Source organism: Electrophorus electricus, chromosome 14 (genome assembly GCF_013358815.1).
Source record: "Electrophorus electricus isolate fEleEle1 chromosome 14, fEleEle1.pri, whole genome shotgun sequence".
NCBI lineage: Eukaryota > Metazoa > Chordata > Actinopteri > Gymnotiformes > Gymnotidae > Electrophorus > Electrophorus electricus.
In genome coordinates, this window is record NC_049548.1 from 18,907,134 (window position 1) to 18,925,144 (window position 18,011).

Genomic DNA, 18,011 nt, shown 5'->3' on the forward strand with positions numbered 1-18,011 from the left:
CACACTGTAACTGAATTAAGGCACACACTGTAACTGAATTAAGGCCCACACTGTAGCTGAATTAAGGCCCACAGTGTAGCTGAATTAAGGCCCACACTGTAACTGAATTAAGGCCCACACTGTAACTGCATTAAGGCCCACACTGTAGCTGAATTAAGGCCCACACTGTAGCTGAATTAAGGCACACACTGTAGCTGAATTAAGGCCCACACTGTAACTGCATTAAGGCCCACACTGTAACTGAATTAAGGCCCACACTGTAACTGCATTAAGGCCCACACTGTAGCTGAATTAAGGCACACACTGTAACTGCATTAAGGCCCACACTGTAGCTGAATTAAGGCCCACACTGTAACTGCATTAAGGCCCACACTGTAACTGAATTAAGGCCCACACTGTAACTGAATTAAGGCCCACACTGTAACTGAATTAAGGCGCACACTGTAACTGAATTAAGGCCCACACTGTAACTGAATTAAGCCATTCACTGTAACTGAATTAAGGCCCACACTGTAACTGAATTAAGGCCCACACTGTAACTGAATTAAGGCCCACACTGTAACTGAATTAAGGCCCACACTGTAGCTGAATTAAGGCATGCACTGTATCTGCTTCAAAAGCTATTAAAATCGTTGCTGGAATGGTGCCATTCCCTACCCTCAGAGTCACAGGCAGACACGTCTTCAGTAACGGGCTGCTGCTCCAAATTGTCCTCTCCTCCATTACTCTACAGAGAGAGAGAGAGAGAGAGAGAGAGAGAGAGAGAGAGAGAGAGAGAGAGAGAGAGAGAGAGAGAGAGAGAGAGAGAGAGAGAGAGAGAGAGAGAGAGAGAGATGTGATGGAAACTCACTCAGAAGCATACAATGAGAGGTATGAGAAGTGTGTGAGAAGTAATTAAGGATGCTTGGTTATTCTTGGTTACACTCTTCCAGGTGAATAACAGATGCTTGTCTTGTGAAATATAACATAAAAGGGCTGTGTTACCAGGTGACAGGGCCATGATATCTGGTGATGGCTATGTGCTACCTGGGTATAGGATTGCGTTACCTCATGACAGGGTTGTGTTACTTGGTAACAATAGCTGTTACCTAGTGACAGAATTGTTATGTGCTAACAGGTTCATGAAACCTGTTGATGGGGTTGTATCACCTGGTGACAGAATTGTGTTACTTGGTATCAGGGCTATGTTACCTTATGACATGGAGATTCTGAAATACTGCCGAAACTGGAGCGGCTCATCTGTGCAAGAGATGTTCCGTAACGCAGGGCTTCATATATAGGGTCCATTGTGCCCTTCCCCTGTTCTGCACATGCACATACACAAACATGCAAACCCAAAGCATGATACAATCTGTCTGCATTTCGAGGTGTCAATATAAATGAAGAATGTGAAGTGAAGAATGTAAGAAGTGTGTGTATGTGTGTGTACTTTGTGTCTGTGTGTGTGTGTGTGTGTGTGTGTGTGTGTGTGTGTGTGTGAAGACAGCCTGCTTACATGCCCATATTTTTGAGAGGAAGTAACAGAGAACATGATAGACTATCATTTTCTTTTCTTTACTGAACTGTAGAAGATGTGTACAAGTGAGGCCAGAACAAAAGGAACTGAGAGGAGCTCTGTTTTTACCTCGTGAGGGCGGAGCTTCTTTAATTACCCCAAACAGGTCATTGGTCAGTAGAGGAGAACTGAAGTTCCGTTTGAATGCCCCTGACTGGTGAATGAGAGGAGCGAGGGAAGTGAGGAACAAGAAAGATGAACAGATCAAAACAAGAGAAGTAGGGTGAAAGGTCAGCAAGAAACTCCCTTGAAAGGATAATGACATAATCAGCAAAGGTGTTACTACACATTATTACACAAGTGTTACTACACATTATTACACAGGTGTTACTAAACACTATTACACAGGTGTTACTACACACTATTACACAGGTGTTACTACACATTATTACACAGGTGTTACTACACACTATTACACAGGTGTTACTAAACACTATTACACAGGTGTTACTACACATTATTACACAGGTGTTACTAAACACTATTACACAGGTGTTACTACACATTATTACACAAGTGTTACTACACATTATTACACAGGTGTTACTAAACACTATTAGGTGTTGCTACACACTATTACACAGGTGTTACTACAGCTTTAAAGATAAAGTGGGGGGGTGCATGTGTTTGTGTGTGTGTCTTGGTGTATGTGTGTATTTGTATGTGTATGCTGGAGTATGTGTATGTGTGTTGGCCTCTATGCAAATATTTGTGCATGTGTGTGTGTGTGCTTTGATCAGTGGATCACACTGCTTTTGCCTCTCTAGTGGACTTAATCTACTCCATCAGCCAGTTAGAACAAGACAATCCACAAAAAGTTTTAATTTGTGAGCCAATCAGAGTACAGGAAAACTCATAGGGGTGGGACAGCATAAGGATGGAGAACCACCACTTATGAAGAAGATGTAACGCATCTGTAAATGTGATGACCAGTGTAATATTTATCTTGTTGCTCTGAGCAAACAACACTTTAGGCTTTTTGTCATGAATTATGAAACCCTGAAAAGGAGTATGGTGTTGTTTTGAAAGAGAACTGTGTTTTTTCATTATGGCAAAAGGATGGAGACACTGGATACTATAGAGAGAGTACTGGAGCACAGTAAATGTTTCATTTCACCTTTAGTGATACAGAATCTCAAAGCCTAAGAATAATATGTGAGAATCTGAGGTTGGTGTGTGTGTGTATGAGTGTATGTCTGTGTATATCTGTATCGTGTGTGTATGGCTGCGTGTGTATGGCTGTGTGTGTATGAGTGTAGTTCTGTATATGTGTGTATGTCTGTGTTGTGTGTGTGTGTGTGTGTGTGTATGTAATCCTCTGGATATTTGTAGTGAAGTGCTCTGGATTTAAATAGTTAAATCTTCTGGTATTATATTTGACATTTTCATTATCTCCAGTTTAAAAGCAGATTCTCATCAGATAACACCATTAATCACACATATTCAGGACAAGTGTGTGTGTGTGTGTGTGTGTGTGTGTGTGTGTGTGTGTGTGTGTGTGTGAACATATGAACACTGCATGCAAGTACTTAGAAAAGTTCTTGGCATTTCCAGTGTGGTAAATGTCAGTGCAACACCTGGGTGTCACAGAAAGAGTATGTAGCCCTACACACACTGGATGATGTTCTGGGATCTGCCCCCCACACACACTGGATGATGTTCTGGGATCTGCCCCACACACACACTGGACGAGGTTCTGGGATCTGCCCCACACACACACTGGACGATGTTCTGGGATCTGCCCCACACACACACTGGACGATGTTCTGGGATCTGCCCCACACACACACTGGACGATGTTCTGGGTCCTGCCCCCCCACACACTGGAGGATGTTCTGGGTCCTGCCCCCCACACACACTGGACAATGTTCTGGGTCCTGCCCCCCACACACCCTGGAGGATGTTCTGGGTCCTGCCCCAGAGGTCCTACCTGTGCCGGCCCAAATCTGGCTTCACTTTCATCCACTCAGTCGCTGCTGCACTGGCTCGGTGCAAGAGCAGCATGAAGCATAAAGGCTTCCTGCTCATCGAGTGTGCATGTACGTGTGAGGCATGTGTGCCTGAGACACGCATTTCTGAGACACGCGTGCATGAGACGCCCCTACTGAGATACAGCAGTCATTTCCCTGCTCGATACCTTAACTGCACGTAACTCCGACAAGCCACCGCTCTGCTTCGTCAACTGTCTCTGCTCACATGCCCAGACAGGAAATACATCTATCAGATGCTGCAGAGCTCAAAGCTAACCAATCAGGAGATGCTCATGAATACAAGTGGAGGCAGATTGCACTCTGTGAATCTGTAAACAGTGTGAAATGCTTTTACTTTTTTTCCCTCTTGTTTTTTTTTGCCTGCACAGGCAATATTTTCAGGGAAGAGAGCGAAAGTGAGAGAGCATATGACGACCTCTGCAGCTCAAAAGGTCAATGAGGTTGCAAAGATGTTGCACTCCTCCATAAGCTGATATTCTCTCCAGTCTCTCACTTAACCAACGGCCACGCTGGCCATAAGGGAGTGGGTCAACCATATTGAGCCGAGCGAACATTAAGATCTCATTACTGCAGAAACTGACACGGAATCAGATGACATAGCAAGAGCGGGATCCCCCTGAAAGTGAGAAAGAGAGAGAGAGAGAAAGAGAGAAAGAGAAAGAGAGGGGGACAGAGAGAGAGAGAATCTTGGCTCATTATATCTCTTTCATGCGCACACGCACAAGTATGCATGCGAGTGCACACGCACACGCACACATGCACACGCACACACACACACATGCACAGGCACATAAACAGAGGCATGCACAAACACACACGTACAAACACACACAAGCTCATATATGTATGCAAAAGTACAAATACACACGTCTCCTCAGAATATCTGGACAAAAACAAATGTGGAGTTCACACTAAAATCTTTAAATTATTCATTGAAATTGGCAGACAGTCAGACTTCCATACTTCTGATAGACCAGCCAGAGCCATGTGCTGATGTCTGCTGCCTGGTACATTTCAAATGCAACAAAGACTAATAGAGGAGCTCCCAGCCCTGTTAGAAGCAGGCTAAAACACGACACCACCAGGTTTCTAAACATCTTCATTTCTGTACTGCTGAAACATTAAACCCCACTGTCTGAATGGTCAGTGGCCTGAACTCATTTAATGAATTGATCACTTTTTTGATAAAACCCAAACAATTTTCACCTAGATACAATTTGCAGGTCTTATTTACTCGTTTTGGAAAACTCTAAGCACATTCTCACTCACTCACTGCAGCACATTTTGCACTGTGATGCATAATTGTGCCCACAGGTGGCAGAAGCTAAACACAATTACAGCACAGATGTCATAGCTTACACACAATGACTCAGTACTGTTCACACTTGTTGCTAACGATGTGATGGAACCAATATAAGCCAGTTCAGGGTGCACAGGCAGATGAAACTGGAGGTTGATATCAACAATAGATGCAAACGATCTGAGAGGTAGAGGAAGAACAGGTGACTTATGAGGAGGAGGAAGAACAAAAGGAAGAACAGTCATTCCGGATGAAATTCCGGAGCAAATGTGATGGATCATGTTCTTGTTCGTGGAACAGGAAGCAAGACAAGTAGCTCATCCCAATCTCAGCAGATTCACAGCACTGAGTGGTTGGAGATAAAGCAAGTTATGAATTGCCAGCCTCTCCACCTCTGACTGTGTCCTCCGGTGCTCTCCAATAAAACTCTTGTCAAATGTTTTCTGTTTTCTGGCGCTACGTGCCCTGTACACTTTTCCTTTTTTTGGTGCAGTGTGTAACAAATACTCAGCAGGGTTTTTATATTGACTGGGTTTTGTATGATCTGAATACACTGATATTGAGGACAGATGTAATGGGCTTGAGGTGATTGATTTTGCAAGAAGAGTCAGGGGTTTGTGAACGTTGTTTGAAAATTGGGTTTTGTGTTTATTGTTTTGCAAAAAGGGTGAAAGGTTTCAAGAAATGTATCTTAGCATCTGTGAAAGGCTGTAATATTGAGAATCTGTGTTCTCACAGCAGCCTTAAACGTGGCACTGCACTGACACTCTGCTTGGACTTGCTTATGTAATAGGTTGAGCATTTCACAACATTTACATAACTGCAAATGACACACATCATGAAACAGCTGTGACAAAGAAGCAGTCTGATCCCCTGAGAGCAAGGGATAGAGAGAGAGAGAGAGAGAGAGAGAGAGAGAGAGAGAGAGAGAGAGAGAGAGAGAGAGAGGGAGAGAGAGAGAGAGAGAGAGAGAGAGGGAGGGTGCACGTGTGTGTGAGAGAGAGTGATAAACTGATGATAAACTGAAAAGGTGTGAAATGCTCAGTTCTGTTCTGGGATAATTAAGATCCAGTGTTGGAATGCAACAGCATAGGGTGACATACTGAAAGGTAAGTCAACACAGCTCAGATAATGTAACACAACTCAGATAATGTAACACAGCTCAGATAATGTAACACAGCTCAGATAATGTAACACAGCTCAGATAATGTAACACAACCCAGTAAGCTGAAATTTAAATGTTCTTGCCTGCAAAATTAGAGCATTACTTCACTATGCACTGACAATGCACAGTCGCTATAATAAATATGTAGCGAGGTTACAGTTTTCACTGATAACGATCCACTAAAAAATGGTGAGAAATTTTTCCACCCCTGTAAAATCTTGGACGTTGTAGTGTAGGATACCTATATTTAGACAGATTTAGCCTTTAACACAGACTGACAGACGCGTGTCATGGTAAATATTATGGAGTGGATCTGGAAGTCAAATGTAGAGGTAGAAGAGTCTTTCTTATCCAAGCGTAGGGATCAGGGCTGACAGTATCGACATGGGTCTTCATCTGAAGCTGCTCCCATTCTTCACCTGCCATGTCTGTGACTAATCAGAGCTCACAGACCCGTGTAAGCTCAGAGAAGGACGTATGATGGGAAATACGAACCAGTTCAGTTTAAGGGGCAAAAATATTTCACTATATGCTGTCTGATGTTTTTGCTCGTGCTGTTAAAAGATTGGCCTGTTTGCATAAGTGGTCCATTTGAGGCTGGGCAACGTGCACACGCGTCCCCAAACTCTCGCCCCATACTGCACACAACACGCAACACACTGACGGCACAAGGACTTGCCCGCTAGCTCCTGGGTATGTGGTAGGGTTAGAGCAAGCGCGAGAGAGAGAGAGAGAGAGAGAGAGAGAGAGAGAGAGAGAGAGAGAGAGAGAGGGAGGGAGGAAGAAATGAGAGAAAGAGATAAAGGTCTTAAGCAGCATTATGAGTAACCTTGCACTGCCTGCACTCCCCTACCACAAATCTGTGCTGGTCAGAGACAGTTTTATGCTTTTCTCCTCTCCACTGCTCTCCTCTCCTCCGCTGCCCCGTCCTTTTAATTCGTTCCCCTTGTATGTAACTCTGCTGTGTCGTCTCGTGTTCTCTGGCTGAATGCCACCGGCCTGGCTGACCCACTTGGAGTCAAGCTCAGGAAACCATGAACACCCATGCTCCTCCCGTGGGGCAGAGGTGGGGCCTGTCTGCTGATGAGTGGAGCCTTCCGCGGTCCAACCACTGAGTGTGAACCGGAGCACCACAGTTGCCAACACACTACCTGCGTTATTCAGGACAAGGTTAGGGTTAAACTGAGCTTATTCAGGACAGGGTTAGGGTCCAATTGGGTTTATTCAGGAGAGGGTTAGGGTTAAACCGGGCTTATTTAGGAGAAGGTTAGGGTTAAACCAGGCTTATTCAGGAGAGGGTTAGGGTTAAACCGGGCTTATTCAGGAGAGGGTTAGGGTTAAACCGGGCTTATTCAGGAGAGGGTTAGGGTTAAACCGGGCTTATTCAGGAGAGGGTTAGGGTTAAACCGGGCTTATTCAGGAGAGGGTTAGGGTTAAACCGGGCTTATTTAGGAGAAGGTTAGGGTTAAACCAGGCTTATTCAGGAGAGGGTTAGTGTTAAACCGGGCTTATTCAGGAGAGGGTTAGGGTTAAACCGGGCTTATTCAGGAGAGGGTTAGGGTTAAACCGGGCTTATTCAGGAGAGGGTTAGGGTTAAACCGGGCTTATTCAGGAGAGGGTTAGGGTTAAACCGGGCTTATTCAGGAGAGGGTTAGGGTTCAACCGGGTTTATTCAGGAGAGGGTTAGGGTTAAACCGGGCTTATTCAGGAGAGGGTTAGGGTTAAACCGGGCTTATTCAGGAGAGGGTTAGGGTTAAACCGGGTTTATTCAGGAGAGGGTTAGGGTTAAACCGGGCTTATTCAGGAGAGGGTTAGGGTTAAACCGGGCTTATTCAGGAGAGGGTTAGGGTTAAACCGGGCTTATTCAGGAGAGGGTTAGGGTTAAACCGGGCTTATTCAGGAGAGGGTTAGGGTTAAACTGGGCTTATTCAGGAGAGGGTTAGGGTTAAACTGGGCTTATTCAGGAGAGGGTTAGGGTTTCTACAGGAGAGGCTGGGATGTCAGTATATAGGCCCAGAGTGTAAAATAAATGTGTATATGACTGAATGAGTAGGTGTGTGGTTGGGTGTGTGCATGTATGTTTGTTTGTTTCTGTGTGTATGACTCACCTTGCCATTGCAAGCTTGCTGGGAGAGCTCTGATGAGCACCAAAGATGAGCTCCTAGCTTGCACGCTTTACATCGCAAACCCTGCTTAGAGTTCCCTACACACAGAGATAGGGAGAGAAAGAGAGAGCGAGAGAGAGAGAGAGACAGCATGAGAGAGAGAGAGAGAGAGAGAGAGAGAGAGAGAGAGAGAGAGAGAGAGAGACAGCCCAAGATAGAGACAGAGAGAGACACCATAATAGTGACAGAGAAAGACAGCATGAGAGAGACAGAGAGAGATAGTATGAGATCAAAAGAGCTACGTGTATTACCATAATTTGTCATTCATCTTCTTTCACTATAACTTTTCACACTAAATAGCATGTTTAAGTATATGTAATAATATAAAAAACATATTATTGACGTAACAGGAATATATTGTTAATCTTGTTAATGTACTGCGTTCATTGAAATAATTTTTCAATTACTGCACATCAGCACAGGTACTAACTTTACTGGATGATAAATCTTAAAAGAAAAGGAATGTATGAATGTGGATTAATTTTAGTGGACTGTGAATGTGGATTCATTTTAGAAGAATGACTTTGCTTTCCATAGTACAAACACAGTGAGAACCAGAGTCACAGCAGGAAAGCATCTCCCAGGAGCTGCTCTGATCACGACTGTAATTCTTGCTGCCTTTGAGTGCGTTTGCCCTGTAGTAAGTCATGCTGAGGGAGTTAACATTCCTGGAGCGATGCACATACACAGGACATACCCTCACTGTCGGTCTCCTTCTCTTTCTTGTGTTCTGTTTAGTAAATCTCTGTACTGGTGCTATCTTCACTGCTTTAGCATACCAGTTTCTTCCTCAACTATGAAATGATATTCATTTGTAATGTCAATGTAAATGCAATGTAATGTAAATGTAATTGTGTAAATGTAAATTTGCTCTGCAACTGGAGCAAAGGAAAAATCCAGATGGGATCCTATGACATCAAAGAGTAATGCCAGGACACATTAAGAGTTTCTGTATCATCCTTTTTTTCAGTTGTCCAAAAAACCCATTGGATTGTCCAGCCAATGATTCTACTCACTTAGCCAGATAATCAGCATGAAGGTGTTAATCCAGACAGTTCACATTTTTGCTGCAACCTGACTCCCAACACGCCTGATCCAAGCCATTAAGAACACGGAATACCTGATGCGGGCATCATGGGAGCGGTGTTAGAGGAAAAATGTGAACTGTGCGGTAACTCCTAGGAACCAGACTGATAAACGCTGCAACAGAAATGCAGTAATGGAAAGAAATGCTATTTCTTTGACTAAAGTAATTCTAACTAAAATATCCTTAGAGTTCTGTGCTGATTAGGCTTTTTAAGATATGCTATTTGTGTTTGTGTGTGTGTGCGTGTGTGTGGTGTTTAGGTGCGTATACCTGTAATCATTTGCTTGCACTGCTGACAGACAGTTGGCCGGCGAAACACATATTCCTGGAAACAGTGAGTTTTCTGTGGGTGTGGCTGCGACAGGACTTCGGAGTTGATTGACAGGGAGGGGCTGACTGATGGCGAACGAGAACACAGCGAGGGGTTGGGGCTAATGGATGGTGACAGCGATGGCGACCTATCAAAGTGCAAAGAGCACTCCTGGAAGGGTGGGGGCGAGGGCGACTCCATCACAGGGGGCGGAGACTCTGTAATGAGGTCTGGGGGAGGAGCCTCACTAATGGCCCGATGGAAGAAATTGTCGACACTTTTACTCCGGATGACAGACTTGAAGGACAGGGAGCGCTTTAGCTTCTGAAGCTGAGAGAGAGAGAGAGAGAGAGAGAGAGAGAGAGCAAGAGAGAGAGAAAGATTTATATTCATATAGCACCTTTAATTTAATTGTAAAGGTCGCTTTACAATTAACACACACAGCTTTTACATCCAATCACACACAGGTGAGAAGTAGCAGCCAATCATACATATTGTACTCTCAACTGGAAACCACTATCAAGATGTTCTCAATAAAATCATGTCCTACTGTCCTGAATTTCCACTTATGTGAGACAATGTGATTGCAATCCCCTCAATCAGACACTGAGGTGAGTGTTCTCCTTTTATCTCCATCTGTCTGGAAATACCAAGTCAAGCCGAAAAAATCCCCACAAACAAGGATGAGAATGAGGGTGCGAATGAGAATTTACAGTAAACAGCCAATCAGAAAGAGCAGAACAGACACTCTGGGTTCTGGGATTGGTTGGCTGTCCTTCTTAGTTCAGCTTATGTCAAGCGGAATATACAAGTTGTCTGCCCCATAGTAACCAAGGACAACACAGTGACCGTATGTAGGCCAGTTCACACGACCGTGGGAAACTAATTAGTTGTGCTTGCTTTCCCTGACTCAGGCAAGATGTTCATGAGTGTGATGAAGATTGATGAGAGAAGTTTCTTACTTAAATTGCTGGAATTTTCCTTGTGCGGCAGTAAAAAGGCACATAAAAATTCGGTTCTAGAAGTAAACGTCCTGTCATGTTTTCGGGTCATTGAGCTAATTTCAGTGTATTCGGCCTGCTGGTGTCAACCAGTCAGCATGTCCAGCCTGCCAGGGGAAAAATCCTTTGGGGGACTTTTATTACTGGAAGGAGGCAGAGCAGAATTATGGAGACGGCATCATCCAGACACGATTGTTGTTGTGTGTCCCTTAAGGACAGTAATGTCTATTATTAGACAATGATCCCAAGACCATCCTAAAAATTTGTAAGCACTCAAGGTACAAGGAAGAGGCAGACTGAGAGAGAGAAATAGTGTTTAGAAACTTAAAGATGGCATGAACATATATGAGATAAACATATATGAGATAAACATATATGAGATGAACATATATGAGATGAGATAAACATATATGAGATGAACATATATGAGATGAGATAAACATATATGAGATGAACATATATGAGAAGAACATATATGAGATAAACATATATCTTGATTTCGTCATTGCTTTTGAACCCAGAACAGTTGTAAGTCGTTCTACTGTGACAGTCAGGGACAAACAGTACCCCTGCATGTGTGTGCATGCATCAGTACACACACACACACACACACACACACACACACACACACACACACACACACACACACACACACACACACACACACACACACACACACATGCTCAGACACTGTGGCCTTGTTATAGCTGCGTTTGAAGGTGTGAAGCAGAGCGTCTAAAAATAGTCCATCAGGGATGCACAAATAAATGAAAGATAAAGGCAGGCACTTCTACTAGCCAGGATTTCAGCACACACACACACACACACATGCACACGCACACGCGCACACACACACACACGCACACACACGCACACACACACACGCACACGCACACGCACGCACGCGCACACGCGCACACGCGCACGCGCACGCACGCGCACGCGCACACGCACACGCACACGCACACGCACACGCACACACACACACACACGCACACACACACACAAGCTGCAGGTTCCACTCTACCCCTTTCATCACATCTTGTTTGCTGCTATTATCCTGCTGCTTTTAACCCTGTAACTACACTGGAGGCTCTGGTGTAAAACACAGACATACTACCTGGAAGAGCAGTGTGTGCAATAACACACACACACACACACACACAAACACACACTTGTATGCAGTGGGAAGTAATAGAGAAAGTTGTTTTCTGCTCTATTTAAAAAATATTTTGCCCTGAAACATGATTCATTACAATAATGTAACATGTCAAATATGATAAAATATTTTTCCAACTTGGAAACACATGCCAGCATTCTACATCATTATTCCACATCATCATTCTATATCGGTGTTCTACATCATCATTCTACATCAGTGTTCTATATCATCATTTTACATCATCGTTCTACATCATCATTCTACCTCATCATTCTATATCACCATTCTACATCAGCGTTCTACATCAACATTCTTTATCAGCATTCTACATCAGTATTCTACATCAAAGTTCTACATCAATGTTCTACATCAGCATTCTACATCAGCATTCTACATCAACATTCTTTATCAGCATTCTACATCAGTGTTCTACATCAAAGTTCTACATCAATGTTCTACATCAGCATTCTACATCAGCGTTCTACATCAACGTTCTACATCAGTGTTCTACATCAAAGTTCTACATCAGCGTTCTACATCACCATTCTACATCAGCGTTCTACATCAGTGTTCTATATTAATGTTCTACATCAAGGTTCTACATTAATGTTCTACAGCAATGTTCTACATCAGCATTCGACATCAGTGTTCGGCATCAACGTTCACATCAGCTTCAAATCTTTTTCATAGAGGTTGTGCAGCTGCTTCACTGATTTCACAGCTTTTTCACAGAGATTATCTGCCCTGTTCATCACTATCAGAGAGAAACAGAGAAAAAAACTGGGGTCTGGTCATCTAACCCCAAACAGAGAGAATACTGGGGTCTGGTCATCTAACGCCAAACAGAGAGAATACTGGGGTCTGGTCATCTAACGCCAAACAGAGAGAATACTGGGGTCTGGTCATCTAACCCCAAACAGAGAGAATACTGGGGTCTGGTCATCTAACGCCAAACAGAGAGAATACTGGGGTCTGGTCATCTAACACCAAACAGAGAGAATACTGGGGTCTTGTCATCTAATGCCAGAGAGACAGTAAGTATGTCAATTATTTCAAGATCCAAAGTTGTACTTGGGGAATTTACTTAAATGCCCATCTAAACCAAGATGCAGTTTCATAAGGCACCAACACATTTGTGTTAGAACCTCACAGCATTTTTGTTATTAAATGATGCTTGCCTGAATTAAAACAGTCTTTTTGTGTCTTAACACTGATGTTTGTATGAGTAATATGTATTCCGTACACATCTTGATTTTGATCTGATTATATTCGGTCTTACCATTCTATTTTCAGGTAAACTTAACATTACTACTGCATAATGAGCAAAACAGAGTAAAGGTGATTCAGATAAAATTTTGTTTTCTACATTTGTATAAAGTGACTGGTCACATCCAAGCAGATGCTCACAGATATGAAAGAGCACATTTGCTTTATTATAAGAGGGCAAAGTCCAGAGCTATGGTCAGGAAGCAGAGAAAATACAGCAGCAACATACAGACAAACAGAGAAACAGAAATGAGAAAACAAGCCATAAACAAAGAGAAGCGGTCTTGACAAGACAATCAATAAACCAAACCAATCCAGCAAACAGGTAAACCAACTACAGCAGTATGACCCAGTGGCCTAATGGATAAGGCATCAGCCTCCGGAGCTGGGGATTGTGGGTTCAAGTCCCACCTGGGTTGTTAATTAGTTTGTGAGCAAAACAACCTATGAGTTTCTTTATAGGTATTGGACAACTTGTGTAAAATGGTTAACTGAGCTCACCTACAAAAACACACTAAAATGAGATATCGCAATATGTTACATAAGTCAAAAGGGCAGTTTTGTATAATTGCTGAAATATGTCGTAGTAATTCTATATCTAACAGAAACACATCATGACCTTATACCAGATGTGCAGGAAATAAGGACCATCAAAACAAAAAGGTCTGCACAAAGACAGAAACTTTTACGATAAACCAAGAGAAGCAGTACTTCACAATGTTGAAGTAAAAACAGACAAACTATACAGATAAGTGTAATATGGAACAGGTAGGAACAATCAATAACCAGGAGGATGCAGATCAAAGGAGAGACTTGTGATTGGTGGGCTGTGGTGGAGTGACAGATGGGATGTTGGCAGGTCACTGCTGGGAGTCCTAGTTTCAGACAGTACAAGTGCCAGCGTTAGGATTTCTGGGGAGCATGACAGAATCAGAAAGTTAGTAAATATCAGAATGTTTGCTTAAAAATCACACATAGAGAAAGAAAGAAAGAAAACTGAGAACTTTTCTGTTACCCATCTTTCATGTTGACTGGATTTGTACCAAACATGTGGGCTAGTCAATGGAATTAAAACTTTCAAATATATTTTAACTTAAAATATATTTATATAAAAGCTATATTTTTATACACATTATATTTAGCTTATGTTGAAAGCGCAACTACATGTTGTGGCAAAAATCAGACGGTGTTTTCAGTGAATTCAGTAGGGGTCATGTAGCACATAGAGCAGACATCAAAAGGGCAGGATTAATTATTCGTGTCTCAAAGTGTACGGTCTCTCATCTTATTAGCCTACAGCCTCCTCTTTTCCCTGTCAGCTCAGGCATGTGCTGAATTCACACTCTCACCTCAGGGTTTGTCCTGCTGCTGCGCTGGAACACACACAGACGGCGTGGGAACTGAGATTTCACACCAGACTTCTCACCCCCAGGACTCACCCTGCCTATTCACCCACACATGTAGCCTTGCTCCCTGGCCCACACTCATGTGCTGTCTGCTGTGCTGTGGTTGGGTTAGCTGTCTGTTATGCTGTGGCTGGGTTAGCTGTCTGTTATGCTGTGGCTGGGTTAGCTGTCTGCTGTGTTGGGACTTCATTAGCTGTCTGCTGTGCTGTGGCTGGGTTATCTGTCTACTGTACTTTTGCTGGGTTGGTTTCTGCTGTGCTGTGGCTGGGTTAGCTGTCTGCTGTTCTGTGGCTGGGTTAGTTTTTGCTGTGCTGTGGCAGCTGTCTGCTGTGTTGTGGCTGGGTAAGTTTTCTGCTGTACTGTGTCTGGGTTAGCTGTCAGCTGTGCTGTGGCTGGGTTAGCTGTCTGCTGTGCTGTGGCTGGGTTAGCTGTCTGCTGTGCTGTGGCTGGGTTAGCTGTCTGCTGTGCTGTGTCTGGGTTAGCTGTCTGCTGTGCTGTGGCTGTGTTAGCTGTCTTCTGTGCTGTGGCTGGGTTAGCTGTCTGCTGTACTGTGTCTGGGTTAGCTGTCTGCTGTGCTGTGGCTGTGTTAGCTGTCTTCTGTGCTGTGGCTGGGTTTGCTGTCTGCTGTGCTGTGTCTGGGTTAGCTGTCTGCTGTGCTGTGTCTGGGTTAGCTGTCTGCTGTGCTGTGGTTGTGTTAGCTGTCTTCTGTGCTGTGGCTGGGTTAGCTGTCTGCTGTGCTGTGTCTGGGTTAGCTGTCTGCTGTGCATGGTCTGTATCAGTGATCTGATAATGACTCTAGTAATGGACAATGCACCTTAGGCTCTGTAGGACTGAAGTGCTGAAAGCATGGAACTTCATCGGTGGAAAGACACAAACTTTTCTCTACTATGGCGTACTGTTGAGACACAGAAACATGCATACTGCTTGGCACTGCTTTCCTCACTCTTAACTAGTGAGCCCTTTCGACATATGCTGCAGGCCTGTACTGCTATGACATCTGTATGCACTGGCACCAGGTACCGTCGCCATAATCATCTAATCGTTGGCATGCCTGGATTTTCTTTCTTTTCAACACAACATGATGCCATCTAGAATAGCTAACCTTGCATGTTGTGGCCTCATGGATAAGGCATTAGCTTCTGGTGCTGGGGGTTGTGTGTTCAAGTCCCACCTGGGTTGTTTATTAGTTTGAGGGAAAACAACCTGTGAGTTTGTTTCTAGGTATTGAATGGGTAAGACAGAGCTCGCCTACAAAAACACCCTGGAATGATGCATCAAAATAGGTTTTGTACATCAAAGTCAAAAAGGCATTTGTGTATAACTGCTGAAATATGTAATAGTAATTCACTATTGAACAAAAACACATCATGACCTTGTATCAGGTGTGCAGGAAGTAAGCACCACTCTAAAACCTTGTAAGCATGATGGTATGACGTCCATGACTGACTGCCCATAAACAAACCAAAGACTACTACAGCAAAAGATTTAGGGACTGTCCTCAGAACAGTGAGGTGCCTGCATGCAGACCTGGACTGTGTCATATCTTGTCTCCTGTGTGGAGATAACACCTGGGCTGTGCTGTAATTTGTCTCCTGTGTGGAGACAACACGTTGTGTTGTATCTAGTCTCCTGTGTGGAGACAACACCTGGGCTGTGTTGTATCTTGCCTCCTGTGTGGAGACAACACCTGGACTGTGCTGTAATTTGTCTCCTGTGTGGAGACAACACGCTGTGTTGTATCTAGTCTCCTGTGTGGAGACAACACCTGGGCTGTGTTGTATCTTGTCTCCTGTGTGGAGATAACACCTGGGCTGTGCTGTAATTTGTCTCCTGTGTGGAGACAACATGCTGTGTTGTATCTAATCTCCTGTGTGGAGACAACACCTGGGCTGTGTTGTATCTTGTCTCCTGTGTGGAGACAACACCTGGGCTGTGTTGTATCTTGTCTCCTGTGTGGAGATAACACCTGGGCTGTGCTGTAATCTGTCTCCTGTGTGGAGACAACACGCTGTGTTGTATCTAGTCTCCTGTGTGGAGACAACACCTGGGCTGTGTTGTATCTTGTCTCCTGTGTGGAGACAACACCTGGACTGTGCTGTAATTCATCTCCTGTGTGGAGACAACACCTGGGCTGTGCTGTAATTCATCTCCTGTGTGGAGACAACACCTGGGCTGTGTTGTATCTAGTCTCCTGTGTGGAGACAACACCTCTGCTGTGTCGTATCTTGTCTCCTGTGTAGAGACAACACCTGGACTGTGCTGTAATTCATCTCTTGTGTGGAGACAACACATGGGCTGTGTTGTATCTTGTCTCCTGTGTGGAGACAACACCTGGGCTGTGTTGTATCTTGTCTCCTGTGTGGAGACAACACCTGGGCTGTGTTGTATCTCATCTCCTGTGTGGAGACAACACCTGGGCTGTGTTGTATCTTGTCTCCTGTGTGGAGACAACACCTGGGCTGTGTTGTATCTAGTCTCCTGTTTGGAGACAACACCTGGGCTGTGTTGTATCTTGTTTCCTGTGTGGAGACAACACCTGGGCTGTGTTGTATCTCATCTCCTGTGTGGAGACAACACCTGGGCTGTGTTGTATTTTGTTTCCTGTGTGGAGACAACACCTGGGCTGTGTTGAAACTTGCCTTTTCCTTTCTAAAGGTCTCAGTCACAGGATGAAGTCATCTATCATGCTGTGTGTTTCAGCACACACGCACACACAAGTTCACACAGACATATACACAAATGAATACACAGGAACAACAGCATTCAGCTTCTAACACATGCATGCACACACAAACATGCATACAAACAGCACACAACCAAAACAAAATGGTCTGCACAAAGACACACTCAGTCGCACTTTACACACTCTATGACGGAATGAAAAATACAACTAAATACACACATACCAAAACCCATTTGGCACAAACCTCAATACCATTACTTTAATTAGTGCCCGAGATGTCTATAAATGTCTGAATACATTCAGAGAAATTTCTATATGGTTTCCTTATTCCCATTTCCAATACATTGCGTTTGCCCAGGAGAAAGAATGATATTGTCTTTGCAATGATGTTGTCTTTGCATTGAGGGCAGCTTGATAACCGTATGTGATACTGTGCACGATAAAGGCAGCATGTTACAACCACCTCTTAGCCAATAAAATTGACATGATTCAGTATTAAAGTTAATTATACATATGAAAAAAACACAGAGGCCTCACATGTATAGCTAGGTAAGAATCAGGTTGATGCATGTCTAGACAACAGAGAAACAATGTTAGCACATCCCAGGCAATTATATTTGAAAGACTTTAGGTGTGTTTTAAGTGGCTTATGTGGGGTGTGTTTATAAACAGGTTTTGACATAATGTAATGATGTAATGTATTACTTATGGTCACATATAGCTCGGTGCTGTTGTCATCGTGGCGTATATGCGTTTAGTCTGATGTATTAAGACGAAACCTCACGTTTCACCAGAACTCTATCAACCATCAGTAGAAAAAGCCTTTGATCTGATAGGTATAATAACGGTTTGGGCTTACTCACGGATAACGAACTACAGACTGACTTTGGAGTTTTGCGGCTGTAGTGCATTCTGGTCTG

The 18,011-nt window shown here is 43.7% G+C and overlaps 1 protein-coding gene and 1 non-coding gene across 2 annotated transcripts in view; one reads left to right on the forward strand and one right to left on the reverse strand.

Annotated features, from left to right (window-relative positions):
• LOC113576851 (SH3 and cysteine-rich domain-containing protein 2) overlaps positions 1–18,011 on the reverse strand; it is a 30,680-nt gene that overhangs the window by 11,770 nt on the left and 899 nt on the right. Inside the window, exons 2-6 of the mRNA XM_035533432.1 lie at positions 9,534–9,903; positions 8,120–8,214; positions 1,625–1,709; positions 1,192–1,304; positions 658–727 (exon numbers count right to left, since the gene is read on the reverse strand). Coding sequence (XP_035389325.1) covers positions 658–727; positions 1,192–1,304; positions 1,625–1,709; positions 8,120–8,214; positions 9,534–9,903 — 733 coding nt within the window. The remainder of the gene's footprint in view (positions 1–657; positions 728–1,191; positions 1,305–1,624; positions 1,710–8,119; positions 8,215–9,533; positions 9,904–18,011) is intronic.
• On the forward strand, positions 13,349–13,421 carry trnar-ccg. Its single transcript has one exon. It is a non-coding gene; the product is annotated as a tRNA-Arg (tRNA).